At 57.6% G+C, this 23,893-nt stretch overlaps 2 protein-coding genes across 3 annotated transcripts in view; one reads left to right on the top strand and one right to left on the bottom strand.

The window, feature by feature from the left end:
- Positions 1 to 610, bottom strand: part of PTH1R (parathyroid hormone 1 receptor) — a 27,516-nt gene extending 26,906 nt beyond the window's left edge. The window contains exon 1 of the mRNA XM_049861686.1: positions 596 to 610. The gene's annotated coding sequence lies outside the window, so the exon portion shown is untranslated. The remainder of the gene's footprint in view (positions 1 to 595) is intronic.
- Positions 1 to 23,893, top strand: part of MYL3 (myosin light chain 3) — a 26,913-nt gene extending 3,020 nt beyond the window's left edge. The window contains exons 2-8 of one of the 2 annotated variants that reach the window (XM_049861689.1): positions 15,242 to 15,413; positions 17,643 to 17,670; positions 17,802 to 17,951; positions 18,267 to 18,440; positions 19,432 to 19,509; positions 19,622 to 19,663; positions 21,052 to 23,893. In XM_049861689.1, coding sequence (XP_049717646.1) covers positions 15,267 to 15,413; positions 17,643 to 17,670; positions 17,802 to 17,951; positions 18,267 to 18,440; positions 19,432 to 19,509; positions 19,622 to 19,650 — 606 coding nt within the window. In that variant the 5' untranslated portion in view covers positions 15,242 to 15,266 and the 3' untranslated portion in view covers positions 19,651 to 19,663; positions 21,052 to 23,893. Of the gene's footprint in view, positions 1 to 15,241; positions 15,414 to 17,642; positions 17,671 to 17,801; positions 17,952 to 18,266; positions 18,441 to 19,431; positions 19,510 to 19,621; positions 19,664 to 19,813; positions 20,063 to 21,051 lie in introns of those variants that run through there. The other variant, XM_049861688.1, reaches the window with a different exon arrangement.

The raw sequence follows: 23,893 nt of genomic DNA, 5'->3' as shown, positions 1-23,893 counted from the left end.
GTTATCACACTCCCCGACATTTTGTCCCAATCCTAGCCCCAAACTCAGCCTGACTGAATACCAAGCTCAACGCGGATCCCAGATTGAGCTCTACCCCATACTGAACACTGACCCCAGGCTGAGTCCTCATCCAGTCTGACCCCTAACACTTGACTGAACACTGACCCCGGGCTGAACCTCCACCAGGCCTTAATCTCAGATTTCTGGAAGCTTTTCGAGGCAAAAGGCTGGTAGGGAAGGGGATGGCTAGGCCAGAAGTGAAGTGAGGTGCCACTTTTACAGCCGTTTCGGCTGCTCATAAACACCCCCCACCTGGCTGAGGCAGCTGATCGGGTTGCCCCCTCCCCTTGCAGCAGGAAGCCAGGCTTTCTCACCCCTCAGGAAGGCAAAGAGAGGGAAATGGGGGTGCAGGAGGCCAGGAGGCAGATCACATGGTCATAAGCCCTCTGCCGTGGTAATGCCAGATTCACAGACATGTCTTCAATGTGGACACGCTTAGTCCGCCCCAGGGCACAGCGCAAGTACCCACACACTCGCCCAGTGGGGGTGCTATAGTCTCGTCCCTCCCAGCAGTGCTCCCCTGGACCCCACTTACCTGGGACCCACAAGACCTTCTAGAGTGGGCCCTGCAGCCTGAGGACAGGCTCAGGTTGGCCAGGAGGAGGCCATAGATGGCCACCAAGCTGCTTCTATGGTTCAGACCCAGGCAAGGACGTTACTGATGGGGACAGGAGAAGGCCTGAGTCAGAGCTTTCACTTGAAAAGAAAAATTAATTATTTTTTACCAAGCACTACTCTGGCCTAGGACTTTGTCCAGACTCCTGGTGGGGGAGGTACAGTCAGGCCAGGGTTTGGGTGCCCTGGGCTGGCACCCCTCCCCCCAGGGGTCTGCCTGCCAGGCGCCCTGGGCGGGCTCAGCGCCTCCGTGTGTGCACTCCTCAGTGGCTCCCTCCTTGCCCCCCTGAGCCTCTCTCAACGAACCCTCCTTCTCTGTCCCTGTGTCCCTGCAACTCCCCACTTGCCCTTTCCATATCTCAGGAATGTCAAGTGACCACCAGGTATGAGCACAGCCTCTACAGGTGACTTCATTCAAGTTTCAGGCACCCTGAGAAATCAGGTGGGGCCTGAGGGTGGGTCATACCCATGTCACAGGCAGAAAAACTGAGGCCCGAGAAGACTTGAACTCCCATCACTGGATGCCCAGTGGCTGCCAGCTGGAAGAGTTGTGAGGACCCTTGTTCCACCCCAGCCCTTGACCTGAGCCCCTGCAGCCCTACAGCCACTCCATATCTGACTCCTTACCTACTTGAATGGGAGCCCCAGGCATGAAGCCAGCCAGGCAGCCCTCTGTGCTGCTCCCCGGTGCCACCCGTGCTCAAGGTCTGCTTATGCCGTTACAGGTCATGGGGGCAGGGAGATGTGGACAGGATGACCTTTCTCTGTGGGTCTGTGGAATGAGTTGTGGCAGAACCCGGGCTGGACGCTGAGGGTGAAGACGTGTGCAGACAGGGAGAAAGAAACCATACAAGATCCCAAACACCTTACCCTAGGGCCTGGCGCTCCTGGCCAGAGGCTGCCATTCTACCTGAGCCCAGCCTGAGCTGGTTTGTGTCTGGGAGTCCTGGGCTCGGCTTGACGAGGTGTAATGATTCACATGGCAGCTGCCGCTCAGCACATTCCAGCCTCAGCCCCCACTGCCCAGCACGTGAGGTGGCTGGCCCCAAGTACCCTGCAGCCGCCAGGGCACGTTCCTAGGACTCCTGGCCCCAGGGACTAAGCCTCCCCAGGACTTCCAGGCTCCTGGGGAGGGCACCGTACTTTACAGATTCCAAAGTACTTTCTGGTTCACAAGCTGGAAAGGGAGACAAGGGACTCGTCAATTCTTGGCCTCCAGATGGAAAAACTGAGGCTCAGAGAGCAAAATGAGCTGGCCAAGGGCATGTAGCGAGTCTACAAGGACTGCACTCAGAGGGCGTTTGCCCTTGGCACTCGGAGGGGTACTCTGGGGAGCAGAGTAGGCCATTCTGTGGCCAGGGCTGATGGTGGTGGGGGGGCAGATTTCAGTTCTGCAGAGCAGTAGCTCAGGCTCAGTGCCTGTTCTCCCCCTTCCTGCTCATTGCCTCAGTTTCCTGATCTGTTGTTAACAGATGGGCAGCTCGAGGTTTGAAGGGGCTCCATTAAGTGCCTAAACACTTTTAACCTGAAAATCTGAGGTTCCCCTCCCCTCCACCAGCCTCCTTTAGGCGGGCGGTTTTCCTCCAGTGGGCCCCAGCCCAGGGCTCTGAGGGGCGAGTCTGGCCCTCAGCTCCGGGGACAGGAAGTCGTATTTTGGTCCTGGGTCCTGGGGAAGGAGGAAGGGGGAGAAAGGCAGCTCAGACCCAGTCATGTTTACTCGGGCTCGGCCCCTCCAAGCTCAACAGGCCCATTCATCGGGAGCCCCATAAACCTTTTGGGGCTCCCTGAGCCTCACAGCACCTGGACGCCAGGCTTGGCTGCCACCCCCAGACCCAGCTGGGGCCCATGGCAACAGGTGGGGCAAGAGTAAGGCAAGACTGGGGGTGTCGGGTGGGAGCCTCAGACCTGCCTCAGTTTCCCACTCTCTAGATTCCTGCTCCATGCCCATTTCAGAGCAGCTGGGAAAATTGAGGGAGGTGGTAGAAGCTAAAGTACTTCTTCAAAGGCCAGGGGGCCATCATGACTGTTCTCTCTTAGATAGGCCTCTGAGGGTAGGGCTGTGTCCTCTCAAGACCAGGCTTCCGAGGGCACAGCCTCAAACTGGATGGCTTTCAAGGCAAGCCTGAGACCGCAGTGGCCAAAACCAGAGCTGGATTTCTTGTTGAGATCCCACGCCTGGCCTTGGATTGTCACAGGCCACACCCGGCCGTGTGGGTGTGGGTGCGCATCCCGCTGGGGTGGTGGGGTCCCTCATCCTATCTGGACCCCACTTCCTCATGTCTGTTCAATACGCATCTTCATCACGACACGGGGAATGGCAGGTTGCTGAGGGACAGGCATAGGGTCTGCTCACACCCAGGGCTGGACACAGGGGTAGCTCATGACAGAGGGCCCTTCACACAGTCTCCAGTCCTTCATTAGTGCTTTATGTGGTTGGGTCAAGGCATCGTTCTCCTTGCCCCTCGAGATGGAGGGAGACTGCAGCAGCATTTGGTAGAAAGAAAGAACCTTGGCTTGGGGATCCAAACCCTCCCCAACTTCTGCGTGATCTTGGAATAATCCCTTCCTGCTCCCACTGACTGGGGGTAGAGAGGACACTTTCCAATTCCCCTCTCAGCCCTAGGTCCCGATGCTGGGCAGCTCTGAGGGGCCCTGGTGGTAGGTAGTGGAGAGTAGGGAAGAGACCACCCCTCCCCACGTCCCCTTTCAGCAGCACCCCCAGGCCCTGGGCAACTTGGCCAGCTACTGGGGACCCTTATGGGGGGTGAGAAGGGGGTTGAGTTTCCCAGATGCCTTCCGGATGGGGTGTGACTTCCTGCTCCAGTGGTTGTAAAATCCCTAGATGCCTGGTGGGTCCCTAGTGGGGGGGTCTGTGCCTCGGAATCCCCCCCCACAAGGCGTGCTTTAACACGTGTTTCCGCCTCTCCCAGCATGGGCTCCCACTGCTGCTATTTATAACCTTTAAGAGCTCCTGCCGACTGCAAAGTTTTCTTAAACTCAAAATATCACCGAGGTCCTAGGCACACGTTCCAGAGACCAGCCAGGCCCTGCGGTTTGAAGGGAGGAGGGGGCCAGGAAGGAGGAGGGGGTTGGGGAAGGGGCTAGCTCCAAAACTGGTCCTGGCTGGGGGCTGTGGCAGGGAGACCTCGGGTGTGGGATTCCTCGATTTTGCCATGTTGGCTCTGTTTGGCTTGGAACACCCTACATGTGGGTGGTCCTTGGTCACGCTGGGCCACTTGAGAGTGGCCAGGCAATCCCTCCAGGCCTCAGTTTCCTCCCATCCAGAATGCCTCAGAGGACACTAGCTGAAGTGACAAATGAGCTGGCAGTCTCTGGGAACATCTCTGGGGCTGGGATCAGGGCTACCCAGCATCCGGCACAGAACTTGGCACAGAGATGCCGTGGACGTTGGCTGAACTGGCCAGAAAGGGGAAGTACTTTGGGGAAGTTTATAAAACCGTGTGTGGGAGAACGACATCCAGTGAGGGGCCACGGTGTGCCAGAGGTCACCCAGCTCATCCAGACTAAGTACCAGGCCTTCCTTCCGAAAGCCCAATGCCCTCCGAGGCTCCTGTCAGCTGTGGAAGAGGCTGACAGGTCCCGACTGGGGACAGGTGGGTCGGCTGTCTTGGGGAGGATGGGAGTAACAGGAGGGTGGCTATGCATAGCTCCAGCACCCACTGGCAGCCATCTGGGCCCAGCCAGGACAGGATGCTGCCCAGTCACACATCCGCCCCCCTCACCCTGGTCCACGACTCCATCCTTAGGGCCCCTCTGCCTCCTCAGGAGTGGGTGAAAAGCCCTACTTCTCATTTGAAGAGCAGAAGCCCCAAAGGCTCTGGATGCACTACCCGCTCTGGGGTGAGGCCAATGGTCTAAGCCTCCCCTAGCCAACCAAACTCCTTCCTCCCCTGCCGTCCTGAGCTGGTGTTAGGGGCACAGAGGCCTGTGATGGGAGCACTGACCTCTAGGACATTCAGCACATCCTGTTCCCACCAGCAACCCCTCCACCACCACCCCCAGCTCCAGAATCCATTCCTACCTGCTGAGTGGAGCTGGGTCCAAGATGGAAGGTGGCACCCACCCCTCCAACTCAGTGGCTCCACATGAATTTTCCACTCAAGCTGAACCACAGAGGGCTCCTTGGGGGCAGAGGAGGGCAAGGAAGTGATGACCCGGCCAAGGGAGGCGAGAGAAAGCGTTCCCAACTCTCAGCTCTGCCTGGTGTCTCCTGTGTTCTAGTGCCTTCTATGGCTGCTGTAGCCCCTGTGGGACCCCTGGAGCAGGTTGCTCACTCCTCCGACCCTGGAGCACTTTCCTGTGCCTGGGTTGGGCTGGGCTGGGTTCGAAGAGTGAGGCAGACATGGGAACCAGCACCCTGTCCAGTCCCACTGGCCTGTCATTCCTGTTCCCTGGGCTCCTGGGCCTCTTCCCTGCAAAGGTCTCGCTGTCAGTCTTGCCCTTCTTCCCTTCTGGGGTCCCTTGCACGCCTTTCAAATGTCCCCTCCTCCCCCAAGTTTTGGATCTGCACCCCTCACCCCGAGCAGAGTGAGATCCCTGTGGATCCTTCTTCCCTAGATGAGTTGCTGCTGCTGCTCTGCCCCAACAGAATGTGAGGCCCTGAGGCAGGGCCTGGGCCCTCTCTGTGGCCCTGGTGAGGATCCTTGATGTCAGGAAAAAATGCTACCTTGTCCTGCATCTCTGGGGGAGGGCACAGGTACCGGCTGGAGCTTTGGACATCAGAAATCCTGCCCCCTTAGGTCTCCTTGTCTCTGAGTTTCCCCATTACGAAAGAGTGGATTCCAGGTTCTCAAGAAGGACCCTCTTCAGGCCTCTGGACATGTCTCTGTCATTAGTCATTAGGTAGTTCTTCTCCAGGGAGCCATCTGAGATTGACCTCCCCCTCCCCCCGCCGACAATCTCAGATGGCTCCCTGGAGAAGAACTAGGGAGCTGCCCAAGGGCCAAGTCAGAAGGATTCAAACTCTCCCCCCTCCCCACGGCTCCTGCTCCGTGGGAGACAGAAGGACCCACCCCAGTGCCCCAGCCCAGGCCAGCCCAGCTGCCCCTGCAGCCTCTGCCCTCAGTGAGATGATGGGGGTGGGGAACTGGCATGTCCTTTCTCTGAACCCCAAGGTCAGGCAGGGGGCCGGAGATGACAGTGGCTCTTGGCAGCGGCAATCAATCGATGGTGATTCCTCCTCAGGGTTCTTGACCTGAACTGCAGCCATAGTGATTATAGCTGCACAGGGGCTGGGGAAGGCTGGGGATGGGGGACGCTGGATGAGAGGACTGGGGGAGTGTCTGGGGCCCTGTAGTCGCCCCACCAGAGGGACTCCTGCTTCTCTCCTTGGACCAGCGCTCCTCAAGGCAGGGCCCCCTTCAGAAGGCTGGGGCTTGCTGTCAACTAGGAATCTCCCAGTCCCTTCCCCGTTATGGGCAGCCTGCCTGGAATTTATGCAGAATTCCAGCCCATTGTTCCCCTGCAGACCGGCTCTAAGCCCCAGCCCTTCCACCCCTAGCCCCTCAGCTGGCACTGAGATCGGACAGGGGCAAAGTTTAGTGCAAGTGGGGCAAGAGGCTTAGGTGCAAGGATACCCAAACTGACTGTGCTGAGGGGACTGTGCACCTGCTGAGCCAACCCACTGTAGAGGTGTGAACACTGAGGTCTTCAGAGGGGATGAGGCTCCTAGGAGCCATTGATGGGATGAAGGCTAGCATAAGGTCCCCTGTCCCCAGCCAGTCCTGATGCCAATTTTAGGACCAGCACTGCTGATCTGCTTTGAGTGGGGGTATGCTGCTTCTGTGTCTTCTAACATTACAACCACACCCCCCAAACCAGCCTCTTTGTCCAACTCAGCACAAACCTCAGACACAGATCCCTGACAATCAGCCCCAACTTCAGAACCTCGTGGGGCTCCCTGGAACAGAAGATTTCAAGTCCAGGTTCCACAGAAAGCTGGATGCCTGGCATCACCCCACCCTCTATGCTCCAGGCCTTGCCCTTGGGGTCCCTGGGCTGGTCAGAGGGGCCAATTCACAGTTAGCCTCATGTGTGGTGAGGGCTGGGCTGAGGAGACTTGGCAAGCCTGAGTTGTGAGGTGGGCAGTGGGCACTCCACATTCCTGGGCACTTCTGAGTCTCTGAACTTGCTGTGGTTCCCCACCCCCCTTCCCCCCAGCCCTGCAGTCCCTCTGACCTCCTCAACTTCAAGGCTGGCCTGATGGGCACTTACCAGTCCCCCAGCCATCCCTCTTTCCCCTTGGCCCTCCCTCCACCTGCTCCAGGGTCCAAGATCTGGGAAAGGAACGGGTCGGGAGCCTTCCAGAGAGTCCTTTCCCACGGGAGCCGAGCTCTGACCCGGTCCTTATCTGGCCAGGATGTGCCAAGAACAACACAGATGCTAAGGCTCAAGAACCCCATACTAGGGGGCGCTGACCTCCCTAGCCCAGCTTCCCGGCTTGGGCCTCTGTTTCCCCCTCTGAGAACAGAGTCGGGGTGGGAGAGCCTTCCAGTGGGGTGGAGGTGGAGCCAGTTCGAAGGCCCCAAACACCTGGGTCCACATGTATACACACACACACATGCTCACTTGTTAACACCGTCACCCAGATTCTCCAGGCACGCCTGGCGTAGTTTTCTGATTTCTATTTCCTTCATCCTCTCTCCTTCCCATTGCTCCAAATCCCCACCCAGAGCTCTTTCTATAGGTGTGAGCTTGATGGTGTGGTGTCTTAGGTGTGGGTGTGTAGGGAGCAGGGGAGCATGCAGATGTGTGTGGAAAGGCATGTGAACGTGTGTCACATATGTTGCAAAAGCATGTGTCTCCAAACGTGTGCACATGCATATGCACGTGTGTGCAAAGCCATCTATATAGCTTGAGGATGTGTGTGCACAGATGTGTGCATGGGCGTGTGCTCTTGGCCCAAACACTTGTGGGCCAGGGTTCCTGGGTGAGTGTGTGTGTATGTGCACATGTGTACTTTGGTGTGATTCCTGTTGGCCCCAGTCCTGGTGGAAAGGAGCCGGGCAGGGTGGGGAGTGTCCAGGGCCAGTGGGTCTGTCCAGACAGACATGCAGCAGGAGCAGGTTGGCCTGACTAGGGATTGTGTGTTTGTGTGTGTGTGTGTGTGTGTGTGTGTGTTAGATGTAACCACACTGGATAAGTGGGTGCGTCTACAAATACACAGGCAGGTACCGGAATCCGACCCTAACTATTCTTGGCTGGGGGCTTGGGCCATTTTTAACAAAGTGTCTACACCCTGGGCCACAGAGGCTTTTTGTGTGGCCACCAGAGGTAAGGCCACAGCTGGAGCTGGGTGGGACAGGGTGAGGACAGCCCTGGGTCTAGCTGGGGCCATGACAGTGAGGTAGGGTCTGCAGAGGGACAGGAAGATCCTCCCAGCCACCACTGCCTCTTCTGCTGTCATCATCACTGTCATCTCCTTGTTACCTTCCTGACTTCATCTCCACCACTGCCCCTGCACGGCTTTTATGCCCATCACTGTCCCCTGTGTCCCAGCTGCCCGTGCTCATCCTCCCTTCCTGTGTCCCTGTCTGGTGCCCACTCCTCGTCTACTTCAGGCTGTTGCAGGGTGAGTGAGAGGTGAGGATGAGTTTGCCTGTGCTTGGCTCAGAGGTGATGTCAGGGGTAAGGAGCCTGTAGGCACATGCGTGTAAGCTCCAGGAAGCTGCATCCTGCCCTGGGGGGCTCCGTTTGTTCCTGACCCACCTCCACGACCCTCTCTCTGAGTTTATCCTTCTTACTTGTGTCTCTCTCTTTCTCTGTGTCTCTCTCTACCCCCGTCTCTGTCTCAGTGTCTTGTGTCTGCCGTAGTCAGGGTCCCCGTCTCCAGTTTCTCCACGATGGCCTGGGGGAGCCGGTTCCTCCTCCCAGGCAGCAGGAACTGTTTGCCTGAGACAGTAGGTTCATCCAGTCAAACAACTACTCAATTCAGACTCCTCGTCTGACTGACGGGATTTTTTTCCCCTGCTAAATTTACTTGCATTTTTGACTGAATTGGCCATTCAACAGAGGTTGTGTCCACATGCCCCTACCCCGCCTTATGCCAACAGATGAACAGGCTCATAGCTAGACACGCACACATACCCAGGAGCACCCAGGTATGTGCACACGTGCTTACTCACCCCCGTGCCCACGGTGACGTGTTTGAGCCCACACAGCCGCACATGTATGTTCCTGTCCTCATGCCCGCGGTGACACACACGGGCACGCACGGATCACACATACATGTTCCCATCCTCATGCTCATGGTGACACATATGAGGATACACAGACCAACATGCTGACATGATCACACATGTGTTTGTGTTCCTATTCTCTGGCCCATGGTGACACAAGTGTGTTCACGAGGACTTTGCACAACTCCATGCTTGTATGTGTGTTCACACCCTTATGCTCATGGTGACAAACGGGTTGCACACAGCCACACGATCACATTCACATTCACCCCTCTTGCCACAGTGACAGTGTCTATGCATTCCCAACCCTGTCCTAGTGAAGCCTTGGGGAAACAGAGGCCTGGGGAGGAAAGAGCATGGCTTAGGGTCCAGAGCCAGGCAAAGCCTCACCCAACAGTGTAGCTGCAGCCCCTCTCCTCTGAGGCCACCCCACAGCACAACTTTCTTCCTCTGTCCTCAGCCTGATTGGGTGGGGGCTCTGGTCATCTCGGGCCGCTGCTAAACCCCTGCAAGCTTCAATAACAGCTCCCAGACCCTGATCCTAAAAGGGGACTCTTTTTTTTTCTTCCAAGGACAATAAATATTTGCTCTTTGGGAAACTGCTGGTGGGAGAGTACAGGGTTTGGCCAGTGGTGGGAAACGTCCAGGGCAGTTCAGGGAGGCCGCGGGCTGTGCTGGGGGAGGAGTGGGCCACTGTCCGGAAGCTGGACCAGCAGGCAGAGCTGGGGAGCTGGAGCTCACGGCTGTCCTTCACCCTTCTCTCTGACCCCAGCTCCAGACCTTTATTTCTCAGTTCCCTTGGCCAGCATGTTGGCGCCCCTTCCTCCCATCCCAGATCCCTCTACCCTAAACCTTACCCGTTGTAGAGTGTTCCTTTGGCTTCCGTTCACCCTTGTAAGCCCCGACCCTTTCTCAGGCACTCAGCATGGACAACCCCAATTTGTAGTCTGACTCTTGGGCGTAAATAAGGGGTTCAGCATCCTGGACATGTTCCCTCCAGATCAGCCCTTGAGAGCAGACCATACCTCTCAACTGGGCCCCGAAGTCAGGGCAGTGTCCTCCGTCAACAAAGGACCAAGCCTGGCCCACAGTGGTCCTCATTCTGTTCCTCCTGAGGCCATGGTCCCTGGAGGATCCTGCCTGCCCCCCCCTCCCTCCTGCTGAATCGGGCTCCCAAATATAGCGGCTGTGGCCACAGCCGGCCAGAACACCACAGCCCCAAGCGTCAGTCCTGGGCCGGGATCAGAGGGGCAGGAGCTGATTATAGGCCCCTGGGCCAAACCCAGGGCTTGCCTGCCAGCCCGCTGGGCCCTGCCCCCCCACCCCAGAACCACAAGGTTGGAGCATCTGGTCCCCGTCAGCACAGTGGGCAGAGGGAGGGGCCTGAGGGTTGTGTTTGGCCTGCCCGAGGACAGAGTTGTCTGTGTGTGGTGTGGGGGTGGCGAGGATGGGCTGGGGCTCAGGGACAGCTGCTCTCCTTTGAACCCAGGATCATGCACCCCACCCGTGGCCATTGTACAAATGAGGAAACTGAGGCCGAGAGGAGCATGGGTCACACAGGTGTAGGGAGTCCCCTGACTCCCCCGTGGGCACTCCTTCCCACCTTTCAAGGCCTGGGGCTGGGCCTCCGGGAAGTGGGCCACATCCTGTTGGTGGCAGAGCAGCCCTGCTGGGAAGTCCTCCTTGGAGTCTGACTTTCACCCAAGGTTCCAGGGGTGTGGTATGGTGCAGCAGTTCACCTCTTCCTGGCCCTTGTTTCTGCCTTGTGCAGGCAGAGCTGCTGGGAAGTCCTTGCCTCTCTTGGGGCCTTAGTCTCCCCATCTGTGCATTTGGGCAGGGACCAGTGTGGGGTCCGTGGTCGTGGGTGCCCAGCGTGCAGTGACTTCACGTCCATGTGGGCACACACGTGCGCCCTGGTGTGTGAGCTGCAGCCATGGGCCTACTCACGCCCAGACAGGGTCCCCAGGACCTGCTGTGCGGCAGCATCTGACCTACTTCTGAGGCTCTGGGTCTGGCCCAGGCCGCGTTCTCGACTCCTCCGGGAAGTGTGGGCCTGCATCCCAGCCCAGGCGCTCTGGGCCAGGAGGGGCGGGCCAGGGTGGGCCAGGGCGGCCTGCGGAGCCAGTGGCCAGGGGGATGAAGGCACGTGGGGTGTCATTCCTCCACATGCCTCTGGCTCCTGGGCCCAAGGGGCAGCTAGGCTTCACCCCTGACCCTGCCAATCTTCCACGTGTCTGCCACAGTCTGAGTTCCCATAGAATGAGGGATATTCCCTATGCCCCTCTGAACATTACCGGGAAAGTCAGCCAAGCACCCACCCCTGCTGTTTGCCAGGAGTTTACCCCTCCCCCATGCCATGTCCATACAGGGCAGCAGATGGTACTAATCTGGAAGACCATCAGGCCCTATCCTGGGTTTGGGTCTGGAGTCAGAGGGTGGGTCCTGTATTCTGGGCCTGGGTTCAGGGTTTGGGTGCTGGGACCTGTGTCTGGATCCTTACTCTGGGTCCTGGGTTCTGAGTTTCAGGTTCTGGGGTCCAGCTTTCAGGTTTAAGGTTCAGATCCTGAGACCTGAGTCTGGGGTCTGGGTTTGAGGTCCTGGGTTCTGGAACCTGGCTTTGGTGTTTGAGTGCTGGGACCTGGGTCTGGGATCTGGGTTTGGGGTTTCAGGTTCTGGGTCTGGAGTCTGGATTGGAGGTCTGGTTCTGGGACCTGGTTTCAGGGGCCAAATGCCCTGATCACATCTCTTCTACGCCCCCTGCTGGCTGGTCATCGTGGCCAAGCCACTGCCTGTACCTTGGGGTCACCCCTACCTCTTCAGGCTACAGTCTCAGCCCTAGAGCGGGGAGAGTGGCATGAGAAGCAGACCTGAGTTCAGGTGGGCCCAGGAGGGACAACAAGTGGGCTCAGGGGAAGTTGCTGACTGTATCGCCCTCTCGGGGTGCTCCTGCGGCCACGAGAGCTCCTGAGAGTCAGTTGGTAAGTCCCTCCTCTCAGCTTCTTCTCCAGGGATTGGGCTTGGCAAGGCGTTCCAGCCCCCTGTGAGAGGTGAATAAATTGAGATGTCTGGCACTTTTGCTTATCCAATATGTATTGAGTACCTACTGTATACCAGGCTCTGTTCTAGGCCCTGGGAGAACAGGATTTCCTCCCCTGGTCAGCTGACACTCATGGGTGGGTGGGGTGGGGAGAGGGAGGAGGGACACAAAGAGACAAGATAACAAAGAAACAAGGCCATTTTAGGGTCTGCAAGGATGGGGGTCAGGGTGGGAGACAGGGCAGAGGAAGCAGATCCAAGGTAGTCTGAGGAGCCTTCTTGGAGGAGGTGATATGTCACTGAACTGTCAGGGTCCCAGATGAGGGTGCTAGGGAAGGAAACAGCCTGTGCAAAGGCGTGGGGAGTGGGGAGGACTTGGCATGCCTGAGGACCTGGATGGAGGCCAGTGTGGCAAGGGGCCTCCTGCCTATATCCACAGGGCCCCTCAGAAGTTGGGGCCCACATCTTCCCCAGTTGCCCCCCGGAGAAGGTTCTGGAACATGGCATGTGTAAGTCTGCATCAGAGAGGGTCATAACTCAGACATCAAGGCTGGAGGACCTGAAGAGGGTAGGACTCAGACCCTCTAAACCCCCCCAGACCTTTCAGGTCCCCTAGGTGCCACCAACTTCTTGGCTGCTGGGCCATCGTTCTTGAAGGAATGGGGAGAGAGAGGTGAGCACCAGTCCTTGGAGTGGCCTGTCCTTGCTGCCAGTTGTCTGCTCTCCCTGCTCCCCCAGTCCCACTCCTGACCTCAGACTGCCAATTGTGACAGTCAAGGGGGCTGGCCCTTGGAGGACAGGGTGCTTGGCTGATTCCTGCAGAGTGCCTGCTGGGGGCAGGGCATTAGTTGTAGGTTTGAGGGTGGTCCTGTAGGGTGATCCCCGGGGAACCGTTGCTCTGGGAGCCAACAGGGGCGGGGCCACAGTCAGAGCTCCGACAGTCAGCCCCAGCCCCAATCTGAGCCCTGGCGAGGAGAGGAGGGAGAATGGCTCTGTGCACCCTGTCACACTACAGGACCACACCTGGCCTGTGCACAAGGGAAGGCGACTGAGACCCCTTCCCACCCAACAGGCAGTGGAAGGTGGTACAAGGTGGGTATCACAGACACGGAAACCGAGGCCCAGGAGGCCCACGCCACTCACTCACCTGTGTTCTAGCTGGTGTTGGATGGTTTCCAAGGGACGCAGTTGTGTGCGGACAAAAGAAATGGCATAGGGGGTCTGGGTGACCCTGGGTATATCCTCTGCCCTGGACCTCAGTTTCCCTGACAACGAATGAAGGAGGTTTGGGTAGTGTCTTGGCTGTGCCTGTGGGTGGTTGGGGCTGCATGAGACGTACACAGACAGGTGTTCTGAGGATCAGCAGGCCTGGGCGATGGGGCAATGCAGAGGCCTCTCTCTGTGTGTCCCCCTCAGGCTGTTTCCTCCTTCTGCGGCGTTTCTAGCTAGTCTCTGCGGACCTCTCCCCCTCTTTCTTTCTCAATTCTGTTGCCAAACATCTGGAAGAAAAGTGAAAAACTTGCACCCTCCCCCAGCTCCGGATGTTGTCAGATTTCCAGATGTGGGTGCTCTGTCCTCCAGATGAAGGGAAGAATGGCCCATGTTTCAGCTTGTGGGGTGGGGGCGTCTGGGTCCCATCTGTGCACTGCTATTCCCTCACAGTGAGGCTGAGTGACAGGATGAGAGGGACATGGGTGGGGGCCCCCAGCAGAGCCCCCAGTGAACCCTCCCCTCAGGCCAGGCTGCAGCCCCTCTCCACACCCGGGAACTCCCCCAGCACTGAAGGCCTCTGATGTTTCTATCAAAGGCTCCAGGCGCTTAAAAATAACCAGGAACACCTCCTTCCTAGCCCCAGGCACAGACCCCCAGGCAGGGAACTGAATTCAATGTGTTTGCAAGATGTCCCGCTCTCTAAGCCTGGGAGGACCTCACGCCACCTTGGCGTTCCCGCTTCCCCCATCTTCCCAAAGGGTGGCCCGGCCAGGCTGCACTCTGTCACTACTGTCTGCTGAGGGCTGGATGCCAAGGGGCGGGACCAGGGACAGGGTGCTAGGGGTAAGCATACTGGGCTGAACACCAGGGGGCAAACCCTGCTCAGCTCCCTGGGATTCCTCAGAGATGGGTCCCTGGTCATAGGGTCAGCAGAGGCAGACATAGGGCAGTGGGCACAGAATCAGGGAGAGCTTCCTGGAAGTGGGAGCAGTGGGGCTGAGCTGAGGCAGAGGGTACAGTGTGTATGAAGCTCTGGTGGGGAGCCAGGCCCCCGGGGGTGTAGGGAAAGGTGGGTCACTGGGGCTGTGGAAGAGGGGCAGTAGGGCGGGCAGGGTGGAAGAAGTAGCCTCAGGGCTAGGTGGGCTCTGATGAGGGAGGCTGTTTGGCTGGTAGGAGGGACTGGGGTGACTGCCCTGGGGAGGGCGCCATCTGCTCTACTGACAGACACTCACAGAGACACATAGCAACGCCTAGACGCAAACACACAGAGGCAACACCCATAGACACACACAGACAGTTCCCACACACATGTTGACCCCAGATACAGACACAGACACAACAGAAACACTCAGACCATTCCCCACATAGCTGCACAAACAGCAATTCAGACAGACTCCCTACAAGACTCCCAGACAGACAACATGTAGATCCACACAGACCCCTGAACATAGACCTCCAGACACCCCAGACAGGATCCCATGCACAGAAAACCCCCCAGACACAGAAAACATGCACACAAAGATACACACACACAGGCACACAGACTCACATGCACATAAAAAGACCCACACACAGGCACACACACAGAGCTATAGGGCACAGACCCACGCAGAGCCCCTACATGGACCCGCAGACAGACACACAGGAACTTCATGCACAGATGGGACATTTAACTGGAGAGGTTCCCTTAGGTTATCCCAGTCCTTCTGTCCCCAACACAACCTCAGCACACACTAGGCCCAGCCCTCAATTTATTGACTGCCGAGAGACAGCAGGGCCTGAGTGTGTATGCCTCTCTGTGTGTGTGTGTGTGTGTGTGTGTGTGCGTGTGCGCACGCATGTGTGTGTTGAGCCCTGGCCTCTGTCCTCGCCTCTCCCTCCCTCCCCCAAACAGGTGATTTGGAGGAATGGAGAGCCCTCCCCTCTCCCCCACTCATGCCTGAGCCTGAACAATGCCCTCCCCAGGCCCCAAAATAGCCCCTGAGCCTAGCCGATGTCCTTTTATGGCCTTGTCCCTATTGTGCACTGCGGGGGTGGGGCTGGGGTCATGGGATGACCGGGCAGGATAAAGGCCTGGTTGCGGAGGCTCACCTACCCTCATCTCTGTACCTGCTCCCCAGGACCCTCTCTGTGCTGGTAACCTCCATGGCCCCCAAAAAGCCAGAGCCCAAGAAGGACGAGGCCAAGGCAGCCTCCAAGGCGGCTCCAGCTCCAGCTCCAGCTCCAGCTCCAGCGCCCCCGCCTGAGCCTGAGCGCCCCAAGGAGGTGGAGTTTGATGCCTCCAAGATTAAGGTGGGTGTGAGAGCTGGGTTGTGGCAGGAAGGGTGAGTGAACCCCACAGTGGACATACCTAGCAGTAGGTCAGGCTCCAGAAAGTAAGCACTGAGCTGAAGCTGGACGCTTCTGTGCAGAGGACAAGCCCTGGTGCTCACACCTCAGGAGGGCTGCAACTGGAGGAATGGTGGTCAGGTATCTGGCAGGACTCCCCACGGTGTTCCTAGAGCCCAATGCACTATAAGGGGGAGTTTGGGCTAGGGTTTGAAAGGAGTGTCTTTCGGGGGGGTTCTGAAAACTGACCTTCCCTTGCCCTTCTCCCTCAACCTCTCACATCCTGGGGCGTCCTGGAGCCACCAGTCCCTCCCTTCCACCTCTATAGCCAGGCAGAGATCCTCCCTGTTTGGCTGTGGTGTCCCAAGTCCATGCAAGTCCCCCAGGGTGGGTGGTATGGGGAGTAAGGGGACATACCCCGCCAAGGTCACTGAGCCTCAGAGCTGGCAGAACCCTCCTGGACTTCAGCTTTCAGTGGGAATATTGAGGCACGGGCCGGTAAGGACTTACAGAAGGTCACCCAGGGAACTGGTTTTAGAGCTGTGATTAGTGGCCCCTGGAGCCCGTCCCCGTCTGGGAAGTCTTTCCCAGAGTCTAAACTTGGAAGACAAGCCATGACTTCCACCTGTGGCATCTGCATAGTGGCACGCACCCTGCGTCCTGCCTACTCCTCTTCTTGGCTGCCCACTGGCCACTGCTGCCCTGGCTTCCCCTGAGGGGCCCTGTGGTACTTCCTCCACCCTTGCCCACCCAGAAAGACCTGCACCCCATCTGCACAGACCCTGTCCTGCTCACAAGCCTTTGTTGAAGGCACCTATCCATGTCCCTTGAGACGTGAGTTCGAATTGCAACTCTGCTCCTTCTTAGTTGCTGAGCCCTTTTGCTGCTTTGAGTTTCCTCAGCTGTGAAATGGGATGATAAGCCCCCCTCTCAGGGCTGCTAGAAACCATTCATAGAAGGTGCTCCCAGGAGTCAGCTCCCTGTACCCCCACAGCTGCCAGGCCCAGTCTGGCATCCTGTCTGCAGGCCCCTGGTGAGGGTCCCACCGCAGCAGGGGGCCATGGTGGAGTCGCCCAGTCTCACCCAGTCTGAGGTTGACAAAGAGTCCCCTCTGGGAGGCAGGATGGTGAGACTCCTCCTGTGTCCCCCACCCTGCACAGGGGCTGGCAGGTGAAGGGGCAAGGAGGCCTTGCCAGGAAGTGAGGGAACCTAAGCTAAGGAGGCTTCCTGGTAGAGAGAACTCTCAGGGACCAGGAATGACAAATTGTCCTCCTCAATACTGGGTTGAGCCAGAGATCCAGGAGGGACAACCCTGTAGGGTGGCAGGAACAAGGCGCCCCCCTCACTGGTATGGAGGTTGGTAGGGCTCCGAGAGAACAGTGGTGGCAGTAGCTCCAGCCATGCCCCCTCCCCCAGGCCCTTTCCCTCGCATGAACTTGACCTTGGGGCGAATGACTGCGGTGATAAAAATAGACCTGGTATCTGGTGAGGAGGGGGCACTTAGTCCCAGGAGGCTTCTTGGCCCGGGGGTGGACCCGATGTGGCCTCAGCAAGCATTCATCAGCACTGCCCTAGCCCCGCCCCAGGAACTGGGTGGTGGGATGGTGAGACTTAGGCACAGGCACACACATGTACATACAACACACACACACACACACAAACGGGTGCCTGATGGGCACACTTGCAGATGTGCTGCCATGCTGACAGAGCCTTCTGGCCTGCACCCTTATCCCTGCTCTTCCTGCTACCCTCAAGACCTCTGTCTCATGTGATGTTGAGGCCTGGTGGTGGTGGGAAGACTGCCTGGGTCAGGTCTTGTGGCTTCAGGCACCTCTTTCCGGAAACAGGGGCCTCAGGTAATGCTTGCCTTGGGATGGGGACTTGGGACTCCAGGCCTCCCTCTTCACTGCCACCCCAGCACTCAGCTGTACATGTGGCCCACCAGGTATCAGGGCCTGGGCACACTCAGACCCAATGCCATAAATCATGTCAGAGGGTAGGGGAAGGCAAGGCGACAGGAAGGGGTCAGTGTGGACAGCAGTGGGCTCTGGGGGGTAGAGGCTGGGACACTAGAATGGGGACAGGCTTGGGCAGTCGAGGGGCTAGGGCCTGGGCTGGCCATGGAGTAACCAGGAGGAGGCCAGGCTCTACCCTTTGAGTCAAGCACTCACAGTCTTTGGGGTCTCCTTTCAGATCGAGTTCACACCAGAGCAGATTGAAGGTGAGCACAGGCCCTGAGCCCAGGGGTGCAGCGGGTGGGTCAGGGGTCCTCAGTCTGAGGTCCTGCTGGTAGTGTGGGTGAGTGGGGCTGGGCTCTGGAATTGTCCCCAGCTCATTGTCCTCTCCTGGCAGAGTTCAAGGAAGCGTTCCAGCTGTATGATCGCACACCCAAGTGTGAGATGAAGATCACATACGGGCAGTGTGGGGATGTCCTGCGGGCGCTGGGCCAGAACCCCACGCAGGCTGAGGTGCTCCGTGTCCTGGGGAAACCAAAGCAGGACGGTGGGTACACCCTGCCTGAGATCCCCTGATTAGTACAGTTCCAAGGGAGACTGCCACCTGTGGAGAACATGAATGTCTCTGCTGTGTCCTTCCCAACAACCTCCCGTTGCTGGAGGAGGACACAGAGGGCTGGCTCAGAGCAACGGCTCTATAAACAACGCTTTTCTGGGTAGACTGTAAAGAGCCTTGGGATTGTGCAGTGCTTTGTAAATGGCAAACTGTGTGAGGTGCCATAGCTTCTCGTTATGAAGCATGGGCGTAGGGCATGCCTGTCCCATCTCTCAAGGCCTGGGACTCAGGACCCTCTCCCTGCAGAACTCAACTCCAAGATGATGGACTTCAACACGTTCCTGCCCATGCTGCAGCACATTTCCAAGAACAAGGACACGGCCACCTACGAGGACTTCGTGGAGGGGCTGCGGGTCTTTGATAAGGAGGGCAACGGCACTGTCATGGGTGCCGAGCTCCGTCATGTGCTGGCCACGCTGGGTGAGGCCAGCTTCCCCACCCCCACCCCCATTCCTGCTTCCGGAGGGCAGCTGGGATCCTGGGAGAAACCACTCTGTCACCCGCCAGGCTGGGGCCTCAGCTGTGAAATGGAGAGAGTGACAGTTTTGGTCATTTAGGCAGGGAAGAAAGAAAGCACATTGGTGCAGCTCACAGAACAGAAGGGGGATGAGAACAGCTCTGGGGCCAGGGCGGGCAGGGAGGTGGGGCATCCAGAGGAGCCACTCAGCCCCAGGGTTAGATTCCAGGGCACGGAGTCTAACTGGCCAGGTGGGTTGCACACCTGCCTCTTGAGGGGGCGGGCAGAGCATCCTGACCTCACTGTGGCACGTCATCATCAGGTGCCTGGCCCATGACACACCCTCCTCAAAATGACTTTTCCTACAGCAAGCACTTATTGAACGTCTACTGTGTGTGCAGCCCTGTGTTGGCTTTGGGGATTGTGTGCGTGTGTGTGTGTGTGTGTGTGAACAACAGTTGGCATTCCAGTGGAGGGGACAGGACAGCACACAAAGCAGAGGCACCGAAGCGCCTGACTCGTTTGGGAAGTAGGGGGAGGCGCCTCTGGTTCTAGCGATAACCACTCCCCAAAGTCCCCAGCTCCACCCCCTGAGGCCTTCCTCTGGCCTCAAAGGGCTGCCCCCTTCCCCCCCAGACTGCCTCAGGGAGGCGGGAACCCCGCCAGCTTGGTAGGGACAGAGGACAATATGCGTTGGTGTCTTGGACACCAAGATGACGCTGTTGCAGACAGAGCCCAGGCTAGGAGGCACCAGGCATACGCCAGGCCAGCCCCTTTTGACTTGTCACCAATTCTCCTTGCCTTGGACATGGGGGCGATGGCCAAGCCTTGTGAGCAAAAAGGTGGGAATACTGGGGAGGCATGAAGGCTTCCATCGCCACCCAGAGGGTCTCAGTGGGTCCCCCACCTCATCACATCCCCGGACTGGCTGACTCAGTCTCCCATCCCTGCTAGGTGAGAGGCTGAGTGAAGATGAGGTGGAGAAGTTGATGGCCGGGCAAGAGGACTCCAATGGCTGCATCAACTACGAAGGTGGCTCCACGGGGCAGCGGCTTCTGGGGAGGGAGAGCATCAGAACCCCAAGCCCCCACCCTGGGCTACCCCAGCGTGGAGCCTCTGTCACTCAGTCTCTCCTTCTTTCCAGCCTTCGTGAAGCACATCCTGACCAGCTGAACATCTCACCCAGGTAAGACCCCTCCCTTCCAAACCCTCCTCAGATCCCAGCCCTGCTGACCCTTCTGTTCTTCAAATCCCCCATCTCTATCAATTCTGGCTCTCAGTTGACATCCAGCTGTCTTGGTCTACCTCTGTTACCTGTGGCTGCCTTTGTTCTCAGGGAGCCCAGGGAAGACCATACTGGGACATTCATCTCCCATTCATGGTGCTGAGCCAGAGGCCTGAAGTTGTGGGAAGGAGGGGAGCACCTGGAGACTCCTGCACAAGCCTCAGACCTTTCTGCATGGCCGTCATCTCCCTGCAACCGGCTGTGGCTATGTGACTGCGTCTCTGTCCCCATGCCTTGGGCCTCATGAATAAATGGTTTCCTCCCTTCTTTCCTTTCTTCCTTTCTTCCTCTCTTCTTCTTCTCTCCCTCCCTTCTTCACTCTTGCTCAACACTCTTACCTCCTGAAGACTTGGCTACCTAACCCAGGGGTTGCCACAGTGGCCGAGAGCACTGCCTGAGCTCTGATTCCACGTCCAGCGATGAGGGAACCATGGGGCATTGGCCAAGAGCCACCTGGGTCATGGCTGGGGAAACTGAGGCCCAGGGCCAGGAATGGCCTTGCTTGAACAACACTGGGAGTGGATGCTGGGGCAGGTGCTAATGCTGTCCCCAGGCTAAAAGAACTGAAGGAGCCCTAGACCGCTGCCCTGGGTCAGATGGGGAGACTGAGGCATGCCTGCCTTCAGTGTGGCTCTCGGTCAGAGGCTGAGGCCTTGCTGGGGCCATATCCAGGGTCTGGCAGTGGGTTTCTCAGCTGGGGCTTCTCAGCAGAAGACTAGTGTGCAGAGTGAGGTGGCACATACACCCTGCACCATTCCCCGCACGATGCCATGGACTAGGGCCTTGGATTCATTGAGGAGAGTGAAGGGAGGCTTCACACAGGTTGGATGGGAGGAAGTGCAGAGGGCGTGGGAGGTGGATCCAGGTCTCAGAGTGGGAAGCGGGCTGCACAGGTCAGGAGGCCCCTGGAGGTCAGGACGGCCCCATCAGGGTGCATTTCCGCCACCTCATGAGGATGCGTGTGTGTCTGCTCGTGAGGTGGGTATGTCGGTGTGTGAGAGCCGGTTTGAAGGCGTATACATCTATTCCTGCCTAAGGGCACTGATGTATGTGTGCAGTCTATGAGCATGTGTGTGTCAGGTGTGTGTGTGATAGCACATATGTAAGCGTGTGTGCAAGGGTCTGTTGCATCTTTCTTTCATGCCCTCAGCATTTATTGAGCACCTACTGTGTGCTAGGCTCTGTTATAGGCGCTGGGGACACTGCAGTGGAGAGAGCAGTAACAATCTCTGCTCTCACGGAGTTTACACAGACATCAGGCCTGACAAATTCCCCAACTATTGTTGCAGGGCCGTTGAGTCAGCCCCCAACTCGTGACGAGCCCGGGCACAACGGATTGGACTGCTGTGATCCATAGGGTTTTTCACTGGCTGATTGTTGGAAGCAGAGCACCAGGCCCTTCTCCCTAGTCATCTTAGTCTGGAAGCTCCGCTGAAACCTGTTCATCATCAGAGCAACTTGCAAACCTCCACTGACAGATGGGTGGTGGCTGTACAGGAGGTGCATCGGCTGGAAACCAAACTCGGGTCTCCCTCGTGGAAAGTGTGTCAAATAGTGATAAAGGCTAAGGAGGGTCTAGAAACAGGAAAGGGGTTATAGAGTATATATGTGTGTGTGTGTGTGTGTGCATGTGAGTGTGCATGAGTTGAGAGGCAGTCGGCATGTTAAATAACAAGGTCAGTGATTATCCGATAAGGTAGCAGTTGAGCAAAGACTTGAAGGAGAGGTGAGAGGGGTGTCTTAGGCTGAATTCCTCCAGAAGCCGACCTGAATGCAACAGTCTCCCTTGGAGGTGCTCCAAAGGAGCATAAAGAGAGGCAAGGGGAATGGAATCAGGGAAGGGAAAGACACCCTTATGGGGGGCACTAAGGAGCAGATACAATGGGGCTCGGTCCCGTGGAGACCTCCAGAAGATCATAGAGTGGTCCCATCGGAGGGATGGGGAAATTGGGGAATTTATCCACCAACTCTCTAGAACATTCCTGTAGGGCATGCAGTGTCTGCTCCAGGAAGCCATGTGGGCATTCAAGGGAAGATGTCCTATCAGAGGGATCAAAGGTCCTGAGATGGGAGCAGAGAGCATAATGGGGAGGTGACAGGAGGACATGAAGTCAGAGCAGTAATGGAGGGACCTGTGGGCCGTGGAAAGGGCCTTGGCTTGCACTCTGAGGGAGCTGCTCTATCGGCATCCCTGGCCGCCATGTGGAGAATAGACTGTGGGCAGCAAGCAGAAGCAAGGAGACCAGATAGGAGGCTTCTGTGAGAGTTCAGGACCTAGATGCCTGCCCTAGCTACTGGTAATGCAGCTGGTGACAAGTGGTAGAGTCCTGGGTCATTTTTGAAAACACCCTCAGCAACATCACCAGCAGCTCTTGAGGCTTTCTGGTTTCTTTCCTTGTTTAAGTTCAGTCTGTTCCAGCCCCAGATTTGGTTCAGGTGATGAGAGAGGTCATAGTCTACCCTTTTATGATCTCCCGCCAAAGCACCTCCTGTATGTAGCTTCTGGCTGGTTAGTGGGATAGGGAATAGAGGTGCCCGCAGACTTACCATGGTGGCCTTGGCCAATGGGGATGCTTCCATGTGCATGGCAGGTGTGACCTTGCTGGGCTCTGGCCAGCCTCCAGTTAGTGGGGCCCTCACTGAGGAGCAGCAGATCCTCCCTTTAGCCCTGAATAGTCTTTACGTCCCAGAATCCTCCTGGGTGGGGAGCTGTCTGACATGGCCAACACCCTCCTAGGCAGCTCCCAGCTCCCACCTATTCTGTCCACCTTGCCCTTGGACACCAAGCCCTGGAGTTTGGTGGTGGTGGGGGCACATGGGATTGGATGGTCCCAGCATTTTCTTTTTGGGGACACTCACCCGAGGTTGGAGCCCTGCATGCAGGAATTACCCCTGCCTTCAGTCATCTCCAGGTGAGAAGTGACCCTGCCTCCAAGTTCACATGTGTCCTAGGTGCCAAGGGATGTGTGGTCTGCACCCCCAGGAATGCCTGCCCCCTCCTCTAGTTTCCAGGGTGCCCCTGCAGTGCCCCCAGGCCACTCTCAAGCATACCCCTGTCTTGAAGACTCCCCTGGTTCCCAGGGGCTACCACACCACTTGGCTTGGCTGTGGAAGGGACCATCCCACACATGCCCCCATGGCACTCTGCAGCCCCGACCCCACCAGTCTCCTTGCGTGGACTAAGAGGAGACAGGTTGGGGGTGGCTGGTAGGGGCAGGGCTGGGCTATTGAGTCCAGGTGAGCCCTGCTGGGTGGTTTGGCCCTGTTCGATGAAGCTTAGCTCCACTTAGAATGTGACTCTGTCCCAGCCATGGCCATGCTGCCACTCTGGAGCTGCTTACCTGTTACAGGTGGCTGCACTGACCATGTGTGGCATGTCATTCCTGGGTTTGGGTCACTGGCTCTGGGTGCAGGTGTCAGACTGGATGGCATGGAGGGCCCTGGGGGAGGAGTCTTCTCACTTGGTGTCCTCCCACCTGCCCTGGCTGGGGGCCGTGTGTGTGTGTGTGTGTGTGTGTACGTGTGTGTGAAGTTCTCTCTGTGTGTGTGTGTATGTGTGTGTGAAGTTCTCTGTATGCCTGTGTGTCTATCTCTGTGAGCATGTGTGCCTGTACTTGTATGCGTGTTGTGTGTGTACTGTTTGTCCCTGGGTGTGTGTGTGTTGGTGTCTGTGAGTGTGTGGGTGACCCTGTGCAGGGCTATGTGTGTATACCTACGTATACATGTGCCTGTTTGTCTGTGCATCTGTACATGTATGTTTACCTGTGTATATCTATGTGTGAGCGGGTGAGTGTTTGCATGCATGCCTGAGTGTGTACGTGCTGGGGGGCTCTGCTGAGTCAGCGCTGGGACTGGGCAGGCGACACTGGCAGCCAGACTGTGGCCTCCCCACAGTTGCATAAACACTGGTCCCAACTCCCCACTCAAGCAGGGTCGTCCAGCCTGTGGCCCTGTGACCAGTGGAAAGGGATGGGAGGGGGTAAGGGGTTTGCCCTCTGGGCAGCACGATCCGCTCCAAGCCTCAAGTGCCAGGCCACGTGGCTCGTAAGATTGGGTCTGGTCTGGGCTCTCCCCATACCTTGATCCCCCTATCTGGCTTGCGACCTGATTTCTGAGGTCTCTCTAAGGCAG

The sequence above is a fragment of the Elephas maximus genome, chromosome 20 (assembly GCF_024166365.1).
Source record: "Elephas maximus indicus isolate mEleMax1 chromosome 20, mEleMax1 primary haplotype, whole genome shotgun sequence".
Taxonomy (NCBI): Eukaryota; Metazoa; Chordata; class Mammalia; order Proboscidea; family Elephantidae; genus Elephas; species Elephas maximus.
Note: the sequence above shows the minus strand (reverse complement) of the source record. Positions and strands in the feature narration are given on the sequence as shown.